Source organism: Mobula hypostoma, chromosome 7, assembly GCF_963921235.1.
Source record: "Mobula hypostoma chromosome 7, sMobHyp1.1, whole genome shotgun sequence".
NCBI classification, from domain to species: domain Eukaryota; kingdom Metazoa; phylum Chordata; class Chondrichthyes; order Myliobatiformes; family Myliobatidae; genus Mobula; species Mobula hypostoma.
Window position 1 is genome coordinate 149,508,804 of NC_086103.1, and position 20,665 is coordinate 149,529,468.

Consider the following 20,665-nt stretch of genomic DNA (forward strand, 5'->3'; position numbering starts at 1 on the left):
TCTGTAATTTAGCCTGAGTCCGAAAGGAGGTCTATTCCGTGTGTCGCCAGCAAGGAAGCACTACATGAAGCTTGCTGTTGGAGAGACTAAGTACTGGCAGGGAGAGGGTTACACATTAGCTCTCTTTCTCGCGAGACTGCTAGCCAACGGTGGAAGCTGAAAGTGAGAGCGACAAGCACTACCTACTACACTACCAACTAGACGCATCACAACAACCATTTTGACATCATCATAAGTAAATAGAAGATAAAATATCAGTTTTGATTTCTTGGCTCAGATGCATCTTCTCAAACTCATTTCATTTGTACTGAATACACAAGTGGATTTGTGGCATTTAGCACCTACAGTTCTAAAAATAACAGGTCAGGGGTTGTCATTAGATGCGATTTCCTTATGATTTTCTTCCTTGTCCCATTATTTTTCTTTTGAAGTATAATGTATGTGGTGCAATGGCTTTTGGAATGTGCACTATGTTTTCCCAATCACTGAGAAAAAAGATGCAGGAATATACATCTTGAAGAAGTGCTAAATTTATGGAGGGAATGGATGTTATCTGGATCTTCTCGCCTATAACAATGATCAGAAATGTGGTCAATTTATATTTTTGAAAGGAGAATTGGAGAGGCACTTGAGAAAAAATTAAATTATGGGAATCCACTGAAGACTGGGGAAATGGGATTGACTGAGATACTCAATTGAGAACTGGATGGGACATGATGGGACATGATGGGACAAGTGGCCTCTTATACCACCGTGATTCTCAGTCAATGGTGTGGAAGATTAAAGCACCAATTTGAGTGACTTTGTGAACTTGTTCATCATGTGCCTGACACCCAACTCCTGAAACCACGTACACTGAGCTCTTGTGCAGATAGATTACTAAGTAGGTGGAGTACACTTCCTCCCAATTTACCATCATCCTACCCTGTTAACCACCATCATTGCAAGAGACTACAATTCCCACTCAGGACCATGCAAACAAAAGTCACTCTCAGAATTGAGAGACTGCTGAAAAAGGTAAATGATGTTCTCTGTTTCGCTTGAATTTCAATCTTACTGTTAGTACATTACCTGTACTTGGAATGGTTGTATATTTGTGGAGTGATAAACCTTTGCGAAGTATTGCCAGTGCACACATTCCTGACATAGATTAATGAAGGAGCATAATTGGTGCTGAGAATTCAAGTCTGAAATCCCAGAACCTTACAACTGTGCTTCCAAAGCTCCTGGACTCTGCAACTCCACTACCATCCCATTGCAAGGCCCCTATATTATAAGATCCTGAAAACGTGAACTGATGCTCCTGCTCACAGTGTCTTGCTGACTAAATGTGAGCATCAACACAAACGATCTACTCTGTTCCTGTTAAACGTTCAGGATATATTTTTAGCCTGCCGTACAGGGTGGTCTGTTCTGACTGGAAGGCTAAGTTGTCTTTTACCTTTGTTTATTAACCAGTAATCATAATTTATTAACATTTCCTTTCTTTGCTATGAGGCTAAATTTTTAGCATCCATTTATTCCATAGACAATGAACAATCTGTAAGTAATAAGAGTAAAAATGGGTCATTTCATCCCTTGCATCTGCTGCACTGTGCAATAATAGTTGGTCAAGAAAGCACACCAGTGCCTCCTTTTTATTTCAGAATCACTGACGCATGTCATGAAATTTGTTGTTTTGTGGCGTTAGTACAGTGCAATACATATACTATAAATTACAATGAGAAATATATGTTAAAAGTTGAATAAATAGTTCAAAGATCATGAGGTGGTGTTCGTCAGTTCACTGTCTGTTCAGAAATCTGATAGCAGAGGGGAAGAAGCTGTCCCTCAAACATTGAGCGTGTTTGTCAAATTCCTCCAGTGGTAGTAGAGAAGAGGGAGTCCTTAATGATGGATGCAACACACACACAATACTGGAGGAACTCAGCAGGCCAGGCAGCACTGATGGAAAAAAAGTAGTCGATGTTTAGGGCAGAGACCCTTCAGTGGCGCTGGGGGAAAAATAATGAGGAGTAGATTTAAAAGGTGGGGTGGGGCGGGGGGGAGAGGGATGGGGAATCGTGAAGTGGTGGGGGGATGCATTACCGAAAGGTTGTTGCCAGACAGAATATAAGGTACTGCTCCTCCCAGGTTGAATGTGGCCTCATGGCAACAGTAGAGGAGGCCATGGACTGACATATCGGAATGAGAAGTGGAATTAAAATGGGTGGCCACTGGGAGATCCTGCTGGTTCTGGCAGATGGAGCATAGGTGTTCGGCGAAATGGTTTCCCAATCTAAGTCGGGTCTTCACCGATATACAGGAGGCCACACCAGGAGCACCGGACACAGTATATGACCCGAACAGACTAGCAGGTGAAGTGTCGCCTCACCTGGAAGGACTCTTTGGGGCCCTGAATGGTAGTGAGGGAAGAGGTGTAGGGGGAGGTGTAGTACTTGTTCCACACGCGAGGGTGATTGCCAAGAGGGAGATCAGTGGGGCGGGATGAATGGACAAGGGAGTCGCAAAGGGAGCAATCCCAGAGGAATGCATAAAGTGGGGGAGGGAAAGGTGTGTTTGGTGGTGGGATCCTGTTGGAGACGGCGGGAGTTCTGGAGAATTATGTGCTGGACGCGGAGGCTGGTGGCATGGTAAGTGAGGACAAGAGGAACCCTATCCCTGGTAGGTGGCAGGAGCACGGGGTAAGAGCAGACACGCATGAAATGGAAGAGATGCAGTTGAGGGTAACATTGATGGTGGAGGAAGGGAAGTTCCTTTCTATGAAAAAGGAGGACATCGCCTTCATTCTGGAATGAAAAGCCTCATCCTTAGAGCAGATGCGGTGGAGATGGAGGAATTGAGAGAAGATGATGGCATTTTTACAAATAAAAGGCAGAAAGAGGTGTAGTCCAGGTAGCTGTGAGAGTCCATGGGTTTATAATACTCATCAGTAGGTAAGCTATCTCCAGAGATAGAGACAGTGAGATTGAGAAAGGGAAGAGATGTGTCAGAAATGGACCAGGTAAACTTGAGGGCAGAGTGGAAAGTTGATGAGGTCAATGAGTTTCACATGGGTGCAGGAAGCAGCACCAATGCAGTCGTTAATGTAGCATAGGAAAAGTGAGGGACGGACACCAGTGTAAGCTTGAAACATAGACTGTTCCACGAGGCCGACAAAAAGGCAGGCATAGCTGGGACCCATGTGAGTGCCCATGGCTACACCTTTTGCTTGAAGGAAGGGGGAGGAGCCAAAGGACAAGTTCTGCTAGGCGGAGGAGAGTGGTGGTGGAGGGGAACTGGTTGGGTCTGGTATCCAGAAAGATACAGAGAGCTTTGAGGCCTTCCTGGTGGGGGATGGAGGTGTATTGGGACTGGACATCCATAGTAAAAATAAGATGATGGGGGCCAGGGAACCTGAAATCACTGAAAAGATCCAGAGCATGTAAAGAGTCATGGATGTAGGTAGGAAGGGACTGAACTAATGGGGATAAGAAAGAGTCGACGTATGCAGATATGAGTTCAGTGGGGCAGAAACAAGGTGAAACAATGGGTCTGCCTGGACAAGCCGATTTGTGGATCTTGAGTAGGAGGTAGAAACAGGAGGTGTGAGGTGCGGGAACTATGAGGTTGCTGGCAGTGGATGGGAGATCCCCAGAGCTAATAAGGTCAGTGATGGTGTGGGAGGCAATGGCCTGGTGCTCCTTAATGGGGTCCTATTTGAGGGGTAAGAGGAGGTGACTGTGAGTTGGTGCTGGGCCTCAGCAAGATGGAGGTCAGTACGCCAGTCTACTATGGAGGTGGCGGAAGAACAGCTCATGGCGGGCTCAGAACTCGCTGAGGTGTGGATGCGGGGGACAAAAGTGAGGCTCTGACTGAGCACAGAATGTTTTTCCTCAGGGAGGGGAATGTCAGAGCAAATGGAGAAGACCCGGCAGGGATGAGAGCTGGGATTAGAGGGGAGGATGGGATTGGTAGTGTCTGAGGAGAAGGGAGGTTTGGGGTGTTCAGGGATGGGGGGGTGAGAGGAAGATGGAGTCTTCCTAATGATGAATATTACTTTTTTTTGAGGCATCGTCTATTGAAGATCTCATTGGTGGGGAGGTTAGTGGGCATGATGGAACTGGCTGAGTTTACAACTCTCTGCAGCTTTTTCTGATCCTGTGACTAGGTCCCGCCATATCAGATTTTGATGCAATCAGTTAGAATTGTCTTCACGGCATATCTCTAGAAATTTGCTAGAATCTTTGGTAACATGCCAAATTTCCTCAAACTCCTAATGAAATATAGCTGCGGGCCTGCCTTCTTCCTGATTGCATCAATATGTTGGGCCCAGGATAGATCTGCTGAGATATTGACTCCCAGGAACTTGAAACAGCTCACCCTTTCCATTATTGACCTCTTGACAAGGACTGGTCTGTGTTCCAACAACTTCCCTTTCCAGAAGTCCACAATCGATTCCTTGTTCTTACTGACCTTGAACGCAAGGTTGAAATTCAAGATATCCCGGTTAATCCTCACAATTTCTTTCGGTGCACCATAGAAAGCATCCTGTCTGGATACATCATGACTTGGTATAGCAACTGCTCTTTCCAACACCACAGGAAACTGCGAAGTTGCAGGCACAGCTTAGCACACCCACAGAAACTAAGCCCCTCTCTCCATAGAGCTTGTTTACACTTCTCACTGCCTTAGTAAAGCCATCACCATAATCAAAGACCCCACTCACCCCTGAATTCTTTCTTCTCCCCTCTCCCATTGAGTGGAAGATAGAAAAACCCGAAAGCACGTACCACTAGGCACGAGGACAGCTACTATCCACTGCTATAAGACTATTTTTGAATGGTTCTTTAGTACGATAAGACAGATTCTTGACCTCACAATCCACCTTGTCATGGCCTTACAGTTTATTGTCTGCCTGCACTACACTTTCTCTGGAACTGCTCTTTACTCTGTATTCTTTTATTGTTTTTCCCTACACCACATCAAAGTAGTGATGTGATGCAATTATCTATACATGTGGCATGCAAAACAAAGTTCCTTACTGTACCTGCTGTATATGACAGATTTACCTCAGCACAACTTTCCTAAACTAACCAGGCGGCTTTTGTTTTCAATTGAGTGACTGTTCAGGGTATACTGGTTGACCGACTCCCCATGGCAACTTGTGTAGGGAATTCTAGATGTTGTTCAACCTCTGATTGAAGGTTTTTATTCTAGGCTCAGTCCTGAATGATCAACAGCTTGCCTTGACACCATATCTCCTGCTTATAGATTCCCAGCCAAGGGAAATATCATAGTGGCTGGTATCTGTGAACTGTTACAGTTGTGCACCCATCCATGTTGTCACCTTTCGTTTTCCAATTTCCAGCAGTTAGACAAAGAAAATATGAGCTTTATTTGTTTAACATCTCTTCATAGTACATTGCTGCCTTCCACCCCCGCCCCCCCCCCCCAAAGAAGTACGGCGATCTTTATCCATCATGGGATGACGCAGGGAGATCAGAGCTATGTACAGCATTCCAACTGCGGTCGGAAAGAGAAAAATAATAAATATACGACCCTGCCCTTACCACATGCAAATATCACCACCTCAAAAAAAGGGATAGTCTTTAAAGCAGTCTGTGTGTCAGACAGGTTTTAACCACTTAGTCTGGTTCCACTGGCATGGGTTGTTCTTGGGCGAGCCTGTTTAATTTGGAGAGGGTTGACTCATTTGCATCCATTATCTTTATTACTATTGGAGAATAATAAAGCTGCTTTGGATTGCTCCTAGGGTTGTTTTTAAATCACTATCTGCCTGATCTGGTGTTTCTTTCACCTGGAGCTCCATGTCTATATGTGTTTCTGTTCTGCCTGCTGCCATGTCTGTGAATCGTTCTGGGTCCTTGCTGACGAGCTCTGAGGCTGCTCAGTCACCAGGTTTTCCCTCTGCCGTTGACTGTGAGATCGTCGTTCTACCCATCGAACTGCTGCTCAGCTTGCAGAAATCGCATTTCCACTTGCTGGGGAAAACCATTAAAGTCCGCAAGGAACCGGGAATTGGGTACAACGTGATCTCCAATGGACAAGTTCGAGTGGATGGGCAACAGTATAACCTGGTCAACTACATGCACAGGTGAGAGCCGCAGGCGGCTTCCTAGAGCACCCCATCTGTAATGGCTTCTTATTGTCTCGTGCTAGGCCCAGGACAGATCCTCAGAAATATTAACACCAAGGAACTAAAGTTGTAGAGCTCTGATACCCCCAGTGAGGACTGGTTCATGGGCCTCCAGCCAATGATCAGATCCTCGGTCTTGCTGACATTGAGTTGTTGTTGTTGTGGCGCCACTCAGTGAAATTCTCAATCCCCCTCCCACATGCTGATTCATCACCACTTCTGATTCGGCCAATGATGCTGACGACATCAGCAAACTTTAAATATGGCATTTGAAGCTGTGCTTGGCCTCATAGTCATGAGTGTAAAGCGAGTAGAGCGGGGGCTAAGCACATAGTGACATGGTGCATCTGTGCTGAGGGAGATTGTGGAGGAGATGCTATCAATCCAGACTGAATGGGGCCGTAATTCTACTTCGTAGTACTGTATAATGATTTGATCGATGTGAGCAGTATGCCAGATAAGCTTTTCACTGTCTCTTGGTTCACATGACAACACTAAACCAACGCAGAATCAGAATCAGAATCAGGTTTATTATCACCGGCATGTGACGTGAAATTTGTTAACTTCGCAGCAGCAGTTCAATGCAATACATAATCTAGCAGAGAGAGAGAGAGAGAGAGAAATAATAAATAAAATGAAACATAATAATCATAAATAAACAAGTAAATCAATTACGTATATTGAATTGATTATTAAAAAATATGCAGAAACAGAAATACTGTATATTAAAAAAAGTGAGGTCATGTCCAAAGCTTCAAAGTCCATTTAGGAATCGGATGGCAGAGGGGAAGAAGCTGTTCCTGAATTGCTGAGTGTGTGCCTTCAGGCTTCTGTACCTCCTACCTGTTGGTAACGGTGAGAAAAGGGCTCACTGTTATATAGTGATTGGCAGATCATCCCCAGGTGATGAATGTCACTGAGTTTGTTGTCCACTTTGGTTGATCTCACACTGTTCCTGAGACTGCTTTGACTAGAAAGGAAGAACTTGTAGCAGTCACCAAAGATTTGTTGCTCCCGCTATTCACCTCAAAGAGCTTATTTCTATTCAGTACAAGTAGTCAGGTGAATTAGAGTGGAGATGTAGAGGAGCAAGAGAGAAATAGAGCTGGTGTACCTGTGCAAACTTACACCGTGTTTTCAGGCGATCTACAAACGTACATAGAAACAAAGAAAATCTACAGCATAATACAGGCCCTTCGGCCCACAAAGCTGTGCCGAACATGTCCTTACCGTAGAAATTACTTAGGGTTACCCATAGCCCTCTATTCTTCTGAGCTCCAAGTACCTGTCCAGGAGTCTCTTAAAAGACCCTATCGTATCCACCTCCACCACGGTCAGCAGCCCATTCCACGCACTCACCACTCTCTGCGTAAAAAACTTACCCCTGACATCTCCTCTGTACCTACTCCTCAGCACCTTAAAACCGTGCCCTCTCGTGCTAGCCATTTCAGCCCTGGGAAAAAGCCTCTGACTATCCACACGATCAATGCATCTTATACACCTCTGCTGGAAATGCAGCAAGCAGATGAGAAGAAGCGGGCAAGTATTGATTCTTGAGGATCAGAACAGGAGAGGGAAGAGAAGCTGACACAGTTTACTGATAGGTTAGCATCATTGCAACAGGTCTTATCTATGTCTGCAGTTGGACTAAGAAAGATGAAAAGTCAGATTGGATGCCATTTGTCACCTACCATGGGACGTTTTGGGACACTGGCAGGGGCAGACGCCTAACTGGAGGAATTAAAAGACAGATTTTTGTGAGAAGAATGGACATTCAAAGTTCAAAGTCTATTATCGAAGTATGTATATGTCATCATGAATTACATTTTCTTACAGGCATTCACAGCAGAACAAAGAAATAAAATTGAACCAATGACACACAAAGAGTGACAAATAACCAATGTGCAAAAGAAGACTAAACTGTGCTAATACAAACAAAAATAAATAAATAATATTGAAATAAGAAGCATGAGATGTAAATTCCTTGAAAGTGAGTCTATAGGTTGTGGTATCAGTTCAGTGTTGAGGTGAGTGAAGTTATCCTCACAGATTTATGAACCTGATGGTTAAGGGGTAATAACTGTTCCTGAATCTGGTCGAGTGGGACCGAATGCAGCTGTACCTCCTTCTTGATGGCAGCAGTGAGGAGAGAGCGGGGACTGGATGGTGGGATCCTTGATGATGGATGAAGTGTTCATGTGGCAGTGCGCCTTGCAGATGTGCTCAATGTCGGGACGGCTTTGCCTGTGATGGACTGGGCTGTATCCACCACTATGTGTAGGTTTTTCCATTGTTGGGGGATTTGTGTTTCCATACCTGGCTTTGATGCAACCAGTCAGGATAATCTCCACTGTGCATCTATAGAAGTTTACCAATGCTCCAGAACTTGTCTCCCCTCTGAACTCTGCCTAGATCATAGAAACCGGTGCACTGAAGACAACCACTCATTCTATCATATCTGTGCCCACACATTTCTGTTCTGACTTTGCCAGTGGAGCAACAAAATAGCAGTTGCACATCATACACAAGAGATTACCTGCATGGGGATCCTTTAAAATTAAAAAAAATTGTGCCAATTCAGAAATAAAATGAAATAGTTATTGAGTCATGATGGCAAAGACCTGGATGATAAAGAAAGTTTAGCTTTCTTTAAAAGGATCCCAGAAGTGGGGAGAGGGTTGGGTGATTTAGTAATAAACATCAATGGAACAGAAATTGGACCATTGAGGGCACTGCTCTACTGTCAATGAAAGGCCAGAAATTCACAGAAACAAGGTACATTACACTGAGAAATGTACATTGAAAAATTTCTGCACTTTGCTCAATTGATTCTTTTTCTCTTTCAGTAAGGTTACAGTGAATTCTCATAAGGAATACAAAGATCTTAAGAAAATTATATTAAGTAAACTAATGGTCTTTTTCACCATTGTTAAGGTCACTGAAGGTTCTTCACAAGGTATGTTTCATCAGTTTTGTTTACATTGATCATTACTTATTGCTGCTTCTGTACTAGAATTAACATTTCTTCTATGTTGGGGCTTTTGGAATGGAGGAAAGAAAATACAAAGAACAATCAATACAGTGGTCTTTATTTAAAACAGGTTAAAATAGCTAACGAATTGCTTCATTCGCCAATAAACTGAGGTATAGTGACCCACACTACGAGCTATTATTATTTCAGCTAATTTTTTTTCCCATCAGATGGGAAACTAGGATGACGTGGTAAGGCCAGGGACTTAAGAATCTCTGTGTGTTGCAGCTCTGTCATTGCCAGGTTAAAATAGAGGACTTTGTTTCTGTGTATAGTGCTGGGTGATTTCTTTCCATTCTCCTATTTTTCCATCTCTATCTTATTGTTCCAGCAACATGTCTTTCATCTGTCCTGAAACATCTTCATTTTTTCTGAGTCTTGGTTACCATGGTGGACAGAGCCCTTGAACACATTGTGTCCATTTCACACATCTCTGCCATTGCCCCTCTCCTCCTGGAGAGAAGAGTCAGAATTTCCCTGTTCCTCAGCTTCCCCACACTATCTACATTCCATTGTTTGCAGGATCTGCTAGTTCCAGTAAGATTCCACCAGAAGATCAACCTGATAGATATTGCCTTCCTCTCTTGTTTCAACATTTCAAATGTCCTCTACCCATCATGACTCTTATCTGCTCTTCTGTCCAAACCCATTACTCCTCTTACAGCAGACTCTCTAACAATGGTAGAAGATGAAGCCCTTTCACCTCTTCCCTTCCTACCTGATGAAGGGTCATGGCCTGAAACGTTGACTGTTTATTCTTTTCCATAGATGCTGCTTACCCTGCTGAGTTCCACCTGCATTTTGTGTGTGTTGCTTTGGCTTTCCAGCACCTGGAGATTTTCTTGTCTTTGAGTAGCCAGGGAGCCAAAACTATTTCCCAGTAAAACAGCAATTCACTTGCACTTCTTCCAATCCACTGTAATACGATGATTAGGTGTTTCCAATGTGGTCCGCTGACAGCTGAGAGACTAAACACGAGATTGAGAGACATCTTTGCAGAGTACCTGTGATCAATCCACAGGAATGATAAACTCTGTCACTAACCACTTTAATTCTCCATTCTCGCTCTGACCTTTTGTCTGTTGCCTTCTGTACTGCTGCAATGAAGCTAAGTACAAGACAAGCTTGTATGTAAAGGCTGTAAAGGCTGGTGAGGTGGAAGATGAGGATGAGGAACCCTATCCCTGGTGGGTAGAGGGAGGATGGAGTGAGAGCAGACATGTGTGAAGTGGAAGTGATAAGGTTGAGGGCAGCATTGATGGTGGAGGAAGGGAAGCCCCTTTCTTTGAAGAAGGAGGACATATCCTTTGTTCTGGAATGAAAAGTCTCGTCCTGAGAGCAGATACAGTGGAGACGGAGGAATTGAAAGAAGGGATGGCATTTTAACTGATAATAGGGTGGGAAGAGGTATAGTCCAGGTTGCTGTGAGAGTTGGTGGGTTTACAATATACAGTGGCGTGCAAAAGTTTGGGCACCCCTGGTCAAAATTTCTGTTACTGTGAATAGCTAAGCGAGTAAAAGATGACCTGATTTCCAAAAGGCATAAAGTTAAAGATGACACATTTCTTTAATATTTTAAGCAAGATTACTTTTTATTTCCACCTTTTACAGTTTCAAAATAACAAAAAAGGAAAAGGGCCCAAAGCAAAAGTTTGGGCAACCTGCATGGTCAGTACTTAGTAACACCCCGTTTGGCAAGTATCACAGCTTGTAAACGCTTTCTGTAGCCAGCAAAGAGTCTTTCAATTCTTGTTTGGGGGATTTTCACCCATTCTTCCTTGAAAAAGGCTTCTTTCTAGTCCTGTGAAATTCTTGGGCCGTCTTGCATGCACTGCTCTTCTGAGGTCTATCCACAGATTTTCAATGATGTTTAGGTCGGGGGACTGTGAGGGCCATGGCAAAACCTTCAGCTTGCGCCTCTTGAGGTAGTCCATTGTGGATTTTGAGGTGTGTTTAGGATCATTATCCTGTGGTAGAAGCCATCCTCTTTTCATCTTCAGCTTTTTTACAGATGGTGTGATGTTTTCTTCCAGAATTTGCTGGTATTTAACTGAATTCATTCTTCCCTCTACCAGTGAAATGTTCCCCATGCCACTGGCTGCAACACAAGCCCAAAGCATGATCGAAGGTATGTTTGGAGAGAAAAGGGTGCAGAATTTCATGAAAAGAACACCTCTCCAGATGTTAAGCACGGGGGTGGATCGATCATGCTTTGGGCTTGTGTTGCAGCCAGTGGCACGGGGAACATTTACTGGTAGAGGGAAGAATAATTCAATTAAATACCAGCAAATTCGGGAAGCAAACATCACACCGTCTGTAAAAAAGCTGAAGATGGAAGGAGGATGGCTTCTACAACAGGATAATGAACCTAAACACCTCAAGATCCACAATGGACTACCTCAAGAGGTGCAAGCTGAAGGTTTTGCCATGGCCCTCACAGTCCCCTGACATAAACATCATCGAAAATCTGTGGATAGACCTCAAAAGAGCAGTGCATGCAAGACGACCCAAGAATCTCACAGAACTAGAAGCCTTTTGCAAGGAAGAATGGGTGAAAATCCCCCAAACAAGAATTGAAAGACTCTTAGCTGGCTACAGAAAGCATTTACAAGCTGTGATACTTGCCAAAGGGGGTGTTACTGAGTACTGACCATGCAGGGTGCCCAAACTTTTGCTTCAGAGCCTTTTCCTTTTTTGTTATTTGAAACTGTAAAAGATGGAAATAAAAAAGTAATCTTGCTTAAAATATTAAAGAAATGTGTCATCTTTAACTTTACGCCTTTTGGAAATCGGTTCATCTTTTACTCGCTTAGCTATTCACAGTAACGGAAATTTTGACCGGGGTGCTCAAACTTTCCATGCCACTGTATATCAGTAGATAAGCTGTCTCCAGAGACAGAGACAGAGAGATGGAGAATGGGGAGGGAGGTGTCGGAAATGGACGAGGTAAATTTGCGGGCAGGGTGGAAGTTGGAGGCGAAGTTGATGAAGCTGACAAGCTCTGCATGGGTGCAGGAAGCAGCCCCAATGCAGTCATCAAAGTAGTTTAGGAAAGGTGACACCAGTGTAGGCTTGGACCATAGACAGTCTATGCCACCTTGTACTTCTCCCCCTCCACCTCCCGCCTGCCCACCTTCTTACTCTAACTTTAAAGCTACATTTCCTTCAACCTTTCTTAACCTTTCTTTCCCATTTTTGTATCATCTTTGACCTAAAATGTTAATTCTGCTTTACTTTCCACTGACAGTGCCTGACCTGCTGAGTGTTTCCACTACTGTTTTATTTCAATTTTACAATATCTGCATTTTGTTTTATGTTGTTTTTTCTTTATGAGCTGATGTTAACTTCATAAGTATTGTACAGGACAAAATAATACATTTTATTTTTACCATAATCATTATGAAATTAACAGCATTTATCAACTTGCCAAACTTTGTACAGCAGCATTGCATCACTATGAAAATTTACTATATGCTTGTTCTCCACGCCTATAGACACAGTTTATGCTGTCATTGTGAACACTCGCCATCCCAGAATGAGACAGGAGATTGAAAGTGGTATGAAGGATGTCAAGGCATCAGAAGTGGGCACAAAATATGCCTTCCAGGTAACTTTGACTAGAATCGAGAATAACAGTTTAATGGCAATTCTAAATACCTCAGCCAATCCTGATATGTGTTCAGGACTTTGCCAGAAGATATCATCATTTCTGCACAATTATGCAACAGTTACTTTCATTATCTGTAGATATTATGTATTGCCGTTAATCCTGAAATATATATGATATGTGCCTAAAAGTTAAGGTGAGGCTCAAGACTCTGAGGGTTGGGTCATGACGGTGATGAGGGAGAGCGCGTGGTGATTGCCCTTCTTGGTGAGGTTGGCAGTGGATTGGATCAGGTGGGAGGTGGGACTCTGCAGTAGTCTGGTAGGCAGTGTCACAGGGGCTGCCTTGAGCCTGGGTTCCCACAGTGAGATGGGTAAGAGGTTGTTTTCTGAGAGAAATGAATGACTGGGATCAAGGGGCCCACACAAAATCCCTAAAAGGAATCCCATGCAGGCTGTTCCCATAGAACCGGTCAGCCTGCCCTTTAACATGTGCAGAAGACGCTGTTCCTCTATTGAATCTGCTACTTCTACAAGAAGTGCATCTTCTATGCAAAATTGTTAAATGGGTAATGTGAAAATGTGCATTGCACACTGTCTGATACCACTCCGGTTGGCCACACACCTCTGTAACTAAACCCTTCACATGCCTGGAGGTCAAGCAGCTTGGACTCAATGCTGCTGACGTGGAGTTTGCACGTTCCTGCTCTGCCCACACTGGATACCTTCATGTGCTCTGGTTGTTTTTCATATCCAAAAGATCTGCTGGCTAGTAGGTTAATTAACCACTGTAAATTGCTCTGATCATGTAGATAATTGGCCGTTGATGGGAATGTGTAGAGAAAAATAAATGAAAGTAGTGCAACTGGGAGCTTGATGGTTGGTACATAAACGTCATTTTTTATTAAATGACTCTGTGACCCAGTGACCAACTTAAAGAGTCATAGCACAATAGGTTGCTTAATTCTCTCGTGCCACACAAAAAAAATTGCAAACTAGCATTTTTAGTCCTGCCGAAGGGTTTCAGCCCGAAACATTGACTGTACTTTTTTCCATGGATGCTGCCTGGTCTGCTGAGTTCCTCCAGCATTTTGTGTGTGTTGCTTGGATTTCCAGCATCTGCAGATTTTCCCTTGCTTGTGATTTTTATGTAGAACTTATTTAAAGTTCCTGGTATTTTACGAAGTCACTCACAGCTGGTGATTCATCACCAGATTATGAATGTGTCGTACGTGAGGCTGTTTAACAAGATAAGAGCCCATGGTATTACAGGAAAGATACTATCATATATAGAACACTGACTGATTGGCAGGGGCCAGTGAGAATAAAGGGGGCCTTTTCTGATTGGCTACCGGTGATTAGAGGTATTAGGACCGCTTCTTTTGGCGTTCTATGTCAATGGTTTGGATGATGGAATTGATGGCTTTATGGCCAAGTTTGAAGATGATACGAAGATAGGTGGAGGGGCAGTAGTATTGAGGAAGTAGAGAGTCTGCAGAAGGACTTGGATAGATTAGGAGAATGGGCAAAGAAGTGCAAAATGGAATACAGTGTCGGGAAGTATATGGTCATGCATAAGAAATAAAAACCATAGACTATTTTCTAAAAGGGGAGAAAATTGAAAAATCCGAGTTTCTAAGGGATTTGGGAGTCCCTGTGTAGGATTCCCTGAAGGTTAATTTTCAGGTTGAGTTGGTAGTGAGGAAGGCAAACGCAGTGTTAGCATTCATTTTGAGAGGATTAGATCAAGGATGTAATGTTGAGATTTTGAGGCACTGGAGAAGAATGAAGAGTTTTTGGGCCCCTTATTTAAGAAGTGATGTGCTGACATTGGAGAGGGTTCAGAGGAAGTTCACAAGAATGATTCGGGAATGAAAGATTTATCATGTGAGGAGCGATTGACACCTTTGGACCTTTACTCGCTGGAATTTAGAAGGATGAGGGGGAAACGTCACTGAAACTTGTCAAATGTTGTAAGGCCTAGATACAGTGGATGTGGAGAGGATGTTTCCTATGGTGGGTGAGTATAGGATCACAGGGCACATTCTTAGAATAGAGGGACATCCATTTATTAGAGATTTTAGGAGGAATTTTTTTAGCCAGAGAGTGGTGAATCTGTTGAATTTGTTGCCAAAGGTGGCTCGGGAAGCCAAGTCATTGGGTATGTTTAAGGCAGAGGCTGATAGGTTCTCCTTCAATCAGGGCATGAAAAGCTATGGGGAGAATGGATTTAAGATAGAAGTGGATCAGCCATGATGAAATGGTGGAGCAGACTTGATAGGCTGAATGGCTTCGTTCTGCTCCTATCCTTATGGTCTTACTATTGAGAAAGTAGCCAGTAAAAGAAAGACCAAATTCTGTGTTCAGCTACCAACTTAGAATGAGGAAAGAAAAGACTGGGTACCTGAAGTTATTAAATCAATCAGCGCTGATGGCTCTAATATATCCAAGCAAAAGATGAGTTGCCGTTCCTCAAATTCATCTGATGCATTTGGTGCTGCCAGCGAAGGACTGCACATGGGAAATGGAAAAGTGGGAAGTCAGGAATGTTTTCTGTAGAGCAGGAGAAGGTGAGAAGAAAACAAAGAACAGACCAGGTTGCCAAGATAGCAAACATTGTGGTGAGCATATGGTTCATAATGACATACAAGGAAGCTTGTTAAACTCAACAATCGTTTTAATGTGATAAACACAAAACCGATCGGGCACTACTACCTGGAGAGTGAACCCCACCCAGTCTCACCAGACAGGGGAAGTGACCATCAGGTTACAGTCAGACCATCAAGTACACAAGTGTATTTGTGTAACTGTATAACCCAAGCTAAAATGTAAAAATAAATGAACTTGAACTTCCCAACATAATCCCACAAAAGCATTTTAACAAAAGAACAATAAACAGTACAGGTCATTAAAAATGCAGAGGCGGGCTGTGACCACGTCCCTCCAAGAGCATCACATTGCCCCCACCCAAAGAGTTAGTCCTCCCGGGCGGCCCTAGAGTCCATAACAAAGTTCAAAAGTCCCGGTGGGCGTTAACACTGCTGCCTGTTTGTGTGAGGCAAGAGGCAAGGCACACAGTGTCACTTCCTTCCCTCAGCCTCGCTGGGTCAGTGGTGGCCAAGGCCTGACACGGTGCCAGCCCGTCCCGGTGCAGCACGACTGCCTTCCGCCGCTCAGGCAGCCGCACCTGATATACCACATCGGGGATGCGGTTGAGCACCTCTCCCGGCCCCTTCCAGTGGCTTCCAAGCCTGAGGGATAATCCCTTTTCCGGAAAGGGCAATAGACCCATACTGGGGCCCCCACCATGTACTGCTGTATTGGCACCCTAGACTGCCGGCTGGCCCCCTCTGGGATGTGCAAATGTCACAGCAGTGCAGGAACAGCTCCACATCCTGCCTCTACCCAGGCCAGTAGAAGCGTTCACACAGCCTGCCCAACGTCTTTGCAACTCTGAGATGGCCGGCCCCCACCAGCCCATGCACCGACCGCAGCACCGTGGCGTGGAGCCCCCAGGGGACCAGCTGCAAAAGGTGTCTGTCACCATCAGACAACTGCCACCGCTGAAACAGCAACCTGCCGCGTTCCCCCAGCATTCCCCACTGCTAGTACAGGGCCTTGGTCTCCGGGTCCAGGGCAGAGACCTCGGCCCACTCCGGCCGTCGTCCCACAGTCAGCCATTCCCTTACCCGGCCCAACATGGGATCGCTCACCTGTTCGCTGCATGGCTGCTGGTCCATGGTGGGGAGGTGTCACTGGCTGTCAGCTGAAGTGCCATCACCGTCGCTTACCCCTGGTTCAGCTGTGTTGCGTTGGGTCGCTGCCGGGGGTGCTGCACTGCCGCAGGCCGCTGTGAAAGCCGGGGTGGTTGCTGCTCCTCCCGCTGGGACCGCTTCCTGGAGCTGCCCCGCTGGAGAGCCATGGCTTCAGCACCAAGTTAAGGCTGATTTATACTTTTGCATCAGCTCAACGCCGTAGGTACAGCGTCACTGCAAACCCTATGCAGAGCCTACACGGATCCCTACACCGTAGCCTGACACGCACCTCTCCCAAAATGTAACTACACATCGCACAACGCAGACCGCAACAACTGTGATTGGTCCACCTGGGAGCATCGCATTTCCTCCTACGCTGCAATAGCTTCCCATTGGGCGACTGAAGGACAGGGAGGGAACTCTGGCTGCAATGCTTTCCATAAAGCTTCACAGACCTCCGAAATTATGGAGGACACATTTCGCTTTTACGAAAAAAGACACTCGCTTTTAACTTGTTTACCCTGAGAAAGACTACCATGACCATGAAGCCTTGCACAGCCAGGTGTGTGCACATGCCCGACATGCCCGACATGCCCGACGTGCCTGAATTGCAGAGCGATGCAGACACACCAACGCACAAGTATAAATGCTCACAATGCACGTAGGCCACTTGTGTAGGTTACGGCGTCCATTTGACGCACAAGTATAAATCAGCCTTTAGAGTGTTGCCCCCGACAGATCCACATTGGCTCCCCAGTGGGACAGTAGGTCCAGTCCAAGGATGCAGGACTCTCGGATGTCAGCAACCCACACCTTGTGCTCCACCGTGTTTCTCCCCACTGCGCTGCGCGGCCTCCTCTTCCCTTGCATCGCCGCACGGTCACCGGTGACCGTAGCCAGCTCGACTGCCGTCGTTGTCCGCCCAGGCAGGGGTGGCTGGTCTGTGTTGGCGAGAACACCGGGACAAATGACGGTGATGGTTGACCCCGTGTCCACCAACGTACAGCATCTGATACCCTCCACCACGCAGTCCACAATAAGCTTTGCTCTTCACCCAAACGGCCCGCCCGGAGGGGCGACAACGGAGGGATTCTGCTGGTGCTGCTCACTCGGCATTTCCCGACGGCTGCTCTGAGCTGTGGCGTGGTGCCGGTGCGGGGAAGTCCTGGGCCAAATCACCTGCCTCACCGCACCCGCAGCAGAGATTGTTTCGTGGCTGCCGGCAGGGTCGGCGTGGTGCTGGCTGGACCTGTCTCACGACCTCCAACCTCATCAGTTTCTTCCTCACCTTTGGTGACACTAGCCCGGTACTGGAACGCCTTGGGGTCTAAAATTGCCTCTGCCCCCTTCGCCTCAGCCAGCGCCTTGTCCAGCAACGATGGTGACGCCAGGGGAACTTGCTGCGAAGGCGTTCCGGCGTCAGCGCCTTTACAAAGGTGTGGAGGGCAAGCTGTTCCTGGGCTGCCGGAGGGAACTCGGGGTAGCCACGCCGATTACAGTGGCAGAGATCTGCTGCCAATGCCCCCAGACTTTCTCCCATTCGATGCCATCTGCTGCACAGTTCTTCCCTCATTGTTTCCGTCCACGGCCTCTGCTCGACACGCCACTCCAACCCCACTACAAGCGCCCTGTAGTCTCGCTGCTCCACCGGCGTTAGGTCGAGGAGGGCCCGCAGGGCATTTCCCTGCAGTGACAGGGCAAGGTGTACCACTGTCTCGGTGGGACTCCACCCGTTATGCCATGCAGCAAGTTTGACTTGCGCCAGGTAAGGCTCCAGGCAGCTGGTACAGTCGTATCTGGGTGTTTTGGGGTGAACCTTGAGGCACAAATCGTTGAGACCCTTCGATCTTCCTGTTGCTCCAGCAGTGTCTGCCATGGTGCCTATCCTCCCATGGCTATAGCATCTTGGGTTCCCCGGTGTGGGTCACTGCGGAGGGGAGTGATGCGCTCTGCTCTGTCCCCCAGGTTGGGGAGCCTGGGTACGCTCGCTCCATCGGGGCTCCCTGGGAAGGCACAATGCTTGGTTGCCAGGTCCTCCCTCCGGGTCTCGTCTTCACGAGCCCTGCCCGAGGGTGCGGGGGAAGCGTACTGCTCGGTCCCTTGTCTTATCCTGGGGTGTTAAGGAACTCTATCCGATGTCATAGCTCTTCAGTCTCGTCGTCAATCTCGCAACTTACTCCTGACAGCAGTGTGGCGAGCATTTGCTCCATAATGACAGACAAGGAAGCTTGTTAACTTAACAACCATTTTATTGTGACAGACACAAAACAGACCAGGCACCATGACCCGGAGAGTGAACCCCACCCAGTCTCACCAGACAGGGGAGGTGACCATCATGCACCCCAATTTCAGTCAGGGTGACTCACAAATACACAAGTGAATAACTGTAAAACCCAAGCTAAAATGTAACAGTAAATGAACTGGAACTTCCCACCATAATCCCACAAAAACATTTTAACACAAGAACAATAAACATACTGGTCATTAGAAATGCAGGGGTAGGCTGTCGACCACCCCCTCCCCCCAGGAGCATTACAATATTTTAAAAACTGGCAATTAAAGTCAAAGAGAAATTTAAAAATTCAGAACATGGATTGTTCTGCAAATTAGAATGAGGAAAGAAAAGACGGGGTACCTGAAATTATTAAATCCATCAGTGCTGATGGCTGCAATATATTCGAACAATTGCTCTTCTAGTATTAAAAATTACAACTATGTTGACACAGGCTTTTAAGTGTATGCAAAAATGCCCCAGTCCTTTGAGACTTGTATTTAAGGTAAAACTATTGGTTAAGTTTAATTTTATTCAGTGGAATATTGTGCAAAATTTTGGATGACTGGACTCTTCACACATTCCCTTACTGAATGCTATTAAATCATTCTTAATATCTTACTGTAGAATAAATTAATTAGTAATTGTTTTTATCCCCCTCTCGTTAGTTCACTTTGCAAAAAGCAATCCAGTCGTTCTTCAGTTTAAAGGATGCATGTATAACTCCCGACCTTGGTTTGGAATTCACGTGTGAATATAAATGTGATTCGTCAGATGTTTTCCATGGGTGTACTACAAAGACAAAGGAACTGAATGGAAAAATCTTTGATCTCTCTTCTGTAACTGAAGATGGGCAAAGTAAAGTGACGAAGTTGTTGGACCAGATGAGTAAGGCCTTTGCTGAAACGGAGACTGGACCTGCTGAGGTTTCTTCATTTCAAGCAGGTTTGTGCTAGTTCTGTGTAACACTGGTTTAATCGACATTGACATTTTCTTCACCTATTGTCTCTACATGGTACTTGACCCCCTTGACAGTACATTTTCCACCTTCTCTCTGGCTCCTTATTCCAGATGTGCTTTGACTCCTCTGTTTCCAGCTCTGCCACTGGGTACCTGCGCTAGTTCCTGATTTTGGAAAGTCTCACTGTCCAAATCCTCTACCAACATTAAACACAGGACACATTTCATGCTCAGGTCTGTAAAAGACCTACTGGTGGCCATTCCAGATCAGGGGCATCAGTGCACCCGTACTGCCCATCTGAAGGTCACGGAGCAATGCAAACGGATGCCAGATTCCCATCTCTCCAGCTGGGATGTTTGCTGGCTGAACCCATGTCAGGATAACATAGCACAAGTATAACAACCCCGCAGGATCAGCTACTGGAAGAAAAATAAATAAAGCTCATGGATTGATTTAACTAGAGATTTGTACCTATGTTTTAAATTCTGAGTTTCAAAGGTTTCAAGGGTACATTTAATGTCGAGAGAAATGTATACAATATACATCCTGAAATGCTTTTTCTTTGCAAACATCCACGAAAACAGAGGAGTGTCCCCAAAGAATGAATAACAGTTAAATATTAGAACCCTAAAGTCCCCCCCAGCTCTCCACCCTCCCGCGCATAAGCGGCAGTAAGCAACGATCCCCCCTCCCTCACTAGCAAAACAAAGCATCGGCACTCGCCACCCGCCACCCGCCACCGAGCAATCAAGCATGAGCAAAGCAACAGCAAAGACACAGACTTGCGATACTCCAAAGACTACACATAACGGCCAGTCGTGAAACACTGAGAGCGGATCCCATTCCTGCAAAGAACCGGGCTGTGGTGGCCTGTAAAAAGCTGGTCTACTGGGTGTCTGCC

The 20,665-nt window shown here is 45.6% G+C and overlaps 1 protein-coding gene across 1 annotated transcript in view; it reads left to right on the top strand.

Annotated features, from left to right (window-relative positions):
* Nucleotides 1-20,665, top strand: part of LOC134349651 (mesenteric estrogen-dependent adipogenesis protein-like) — a 49,700-nt gene that overhangs the window by 22,459 nt on the left and 6,576 nt on the right. Inside the window, exons 2-5 of the mRNA XM_063054271.1 lie at nt 5,756-6,097; nt 8,986-9,095; nt 12,665-12,777; nt 19,472-19,748. Of these exons, the coding sequence (XP_062910341.1) occupies nt 5,811-6,097; nt 8,986-9,095; nt 12,665-12,777; nt 19,472-19,748 (787 nt within the window). The 5' untranslated portion in view covers nt 5,756-5,810. The remainder of the gene's footprint in view (nt 1-5,755; nt 6,098-8,985; nt 9,096-12,664; nt 12,778-19,471; nt 19,749-20,665) is intronic.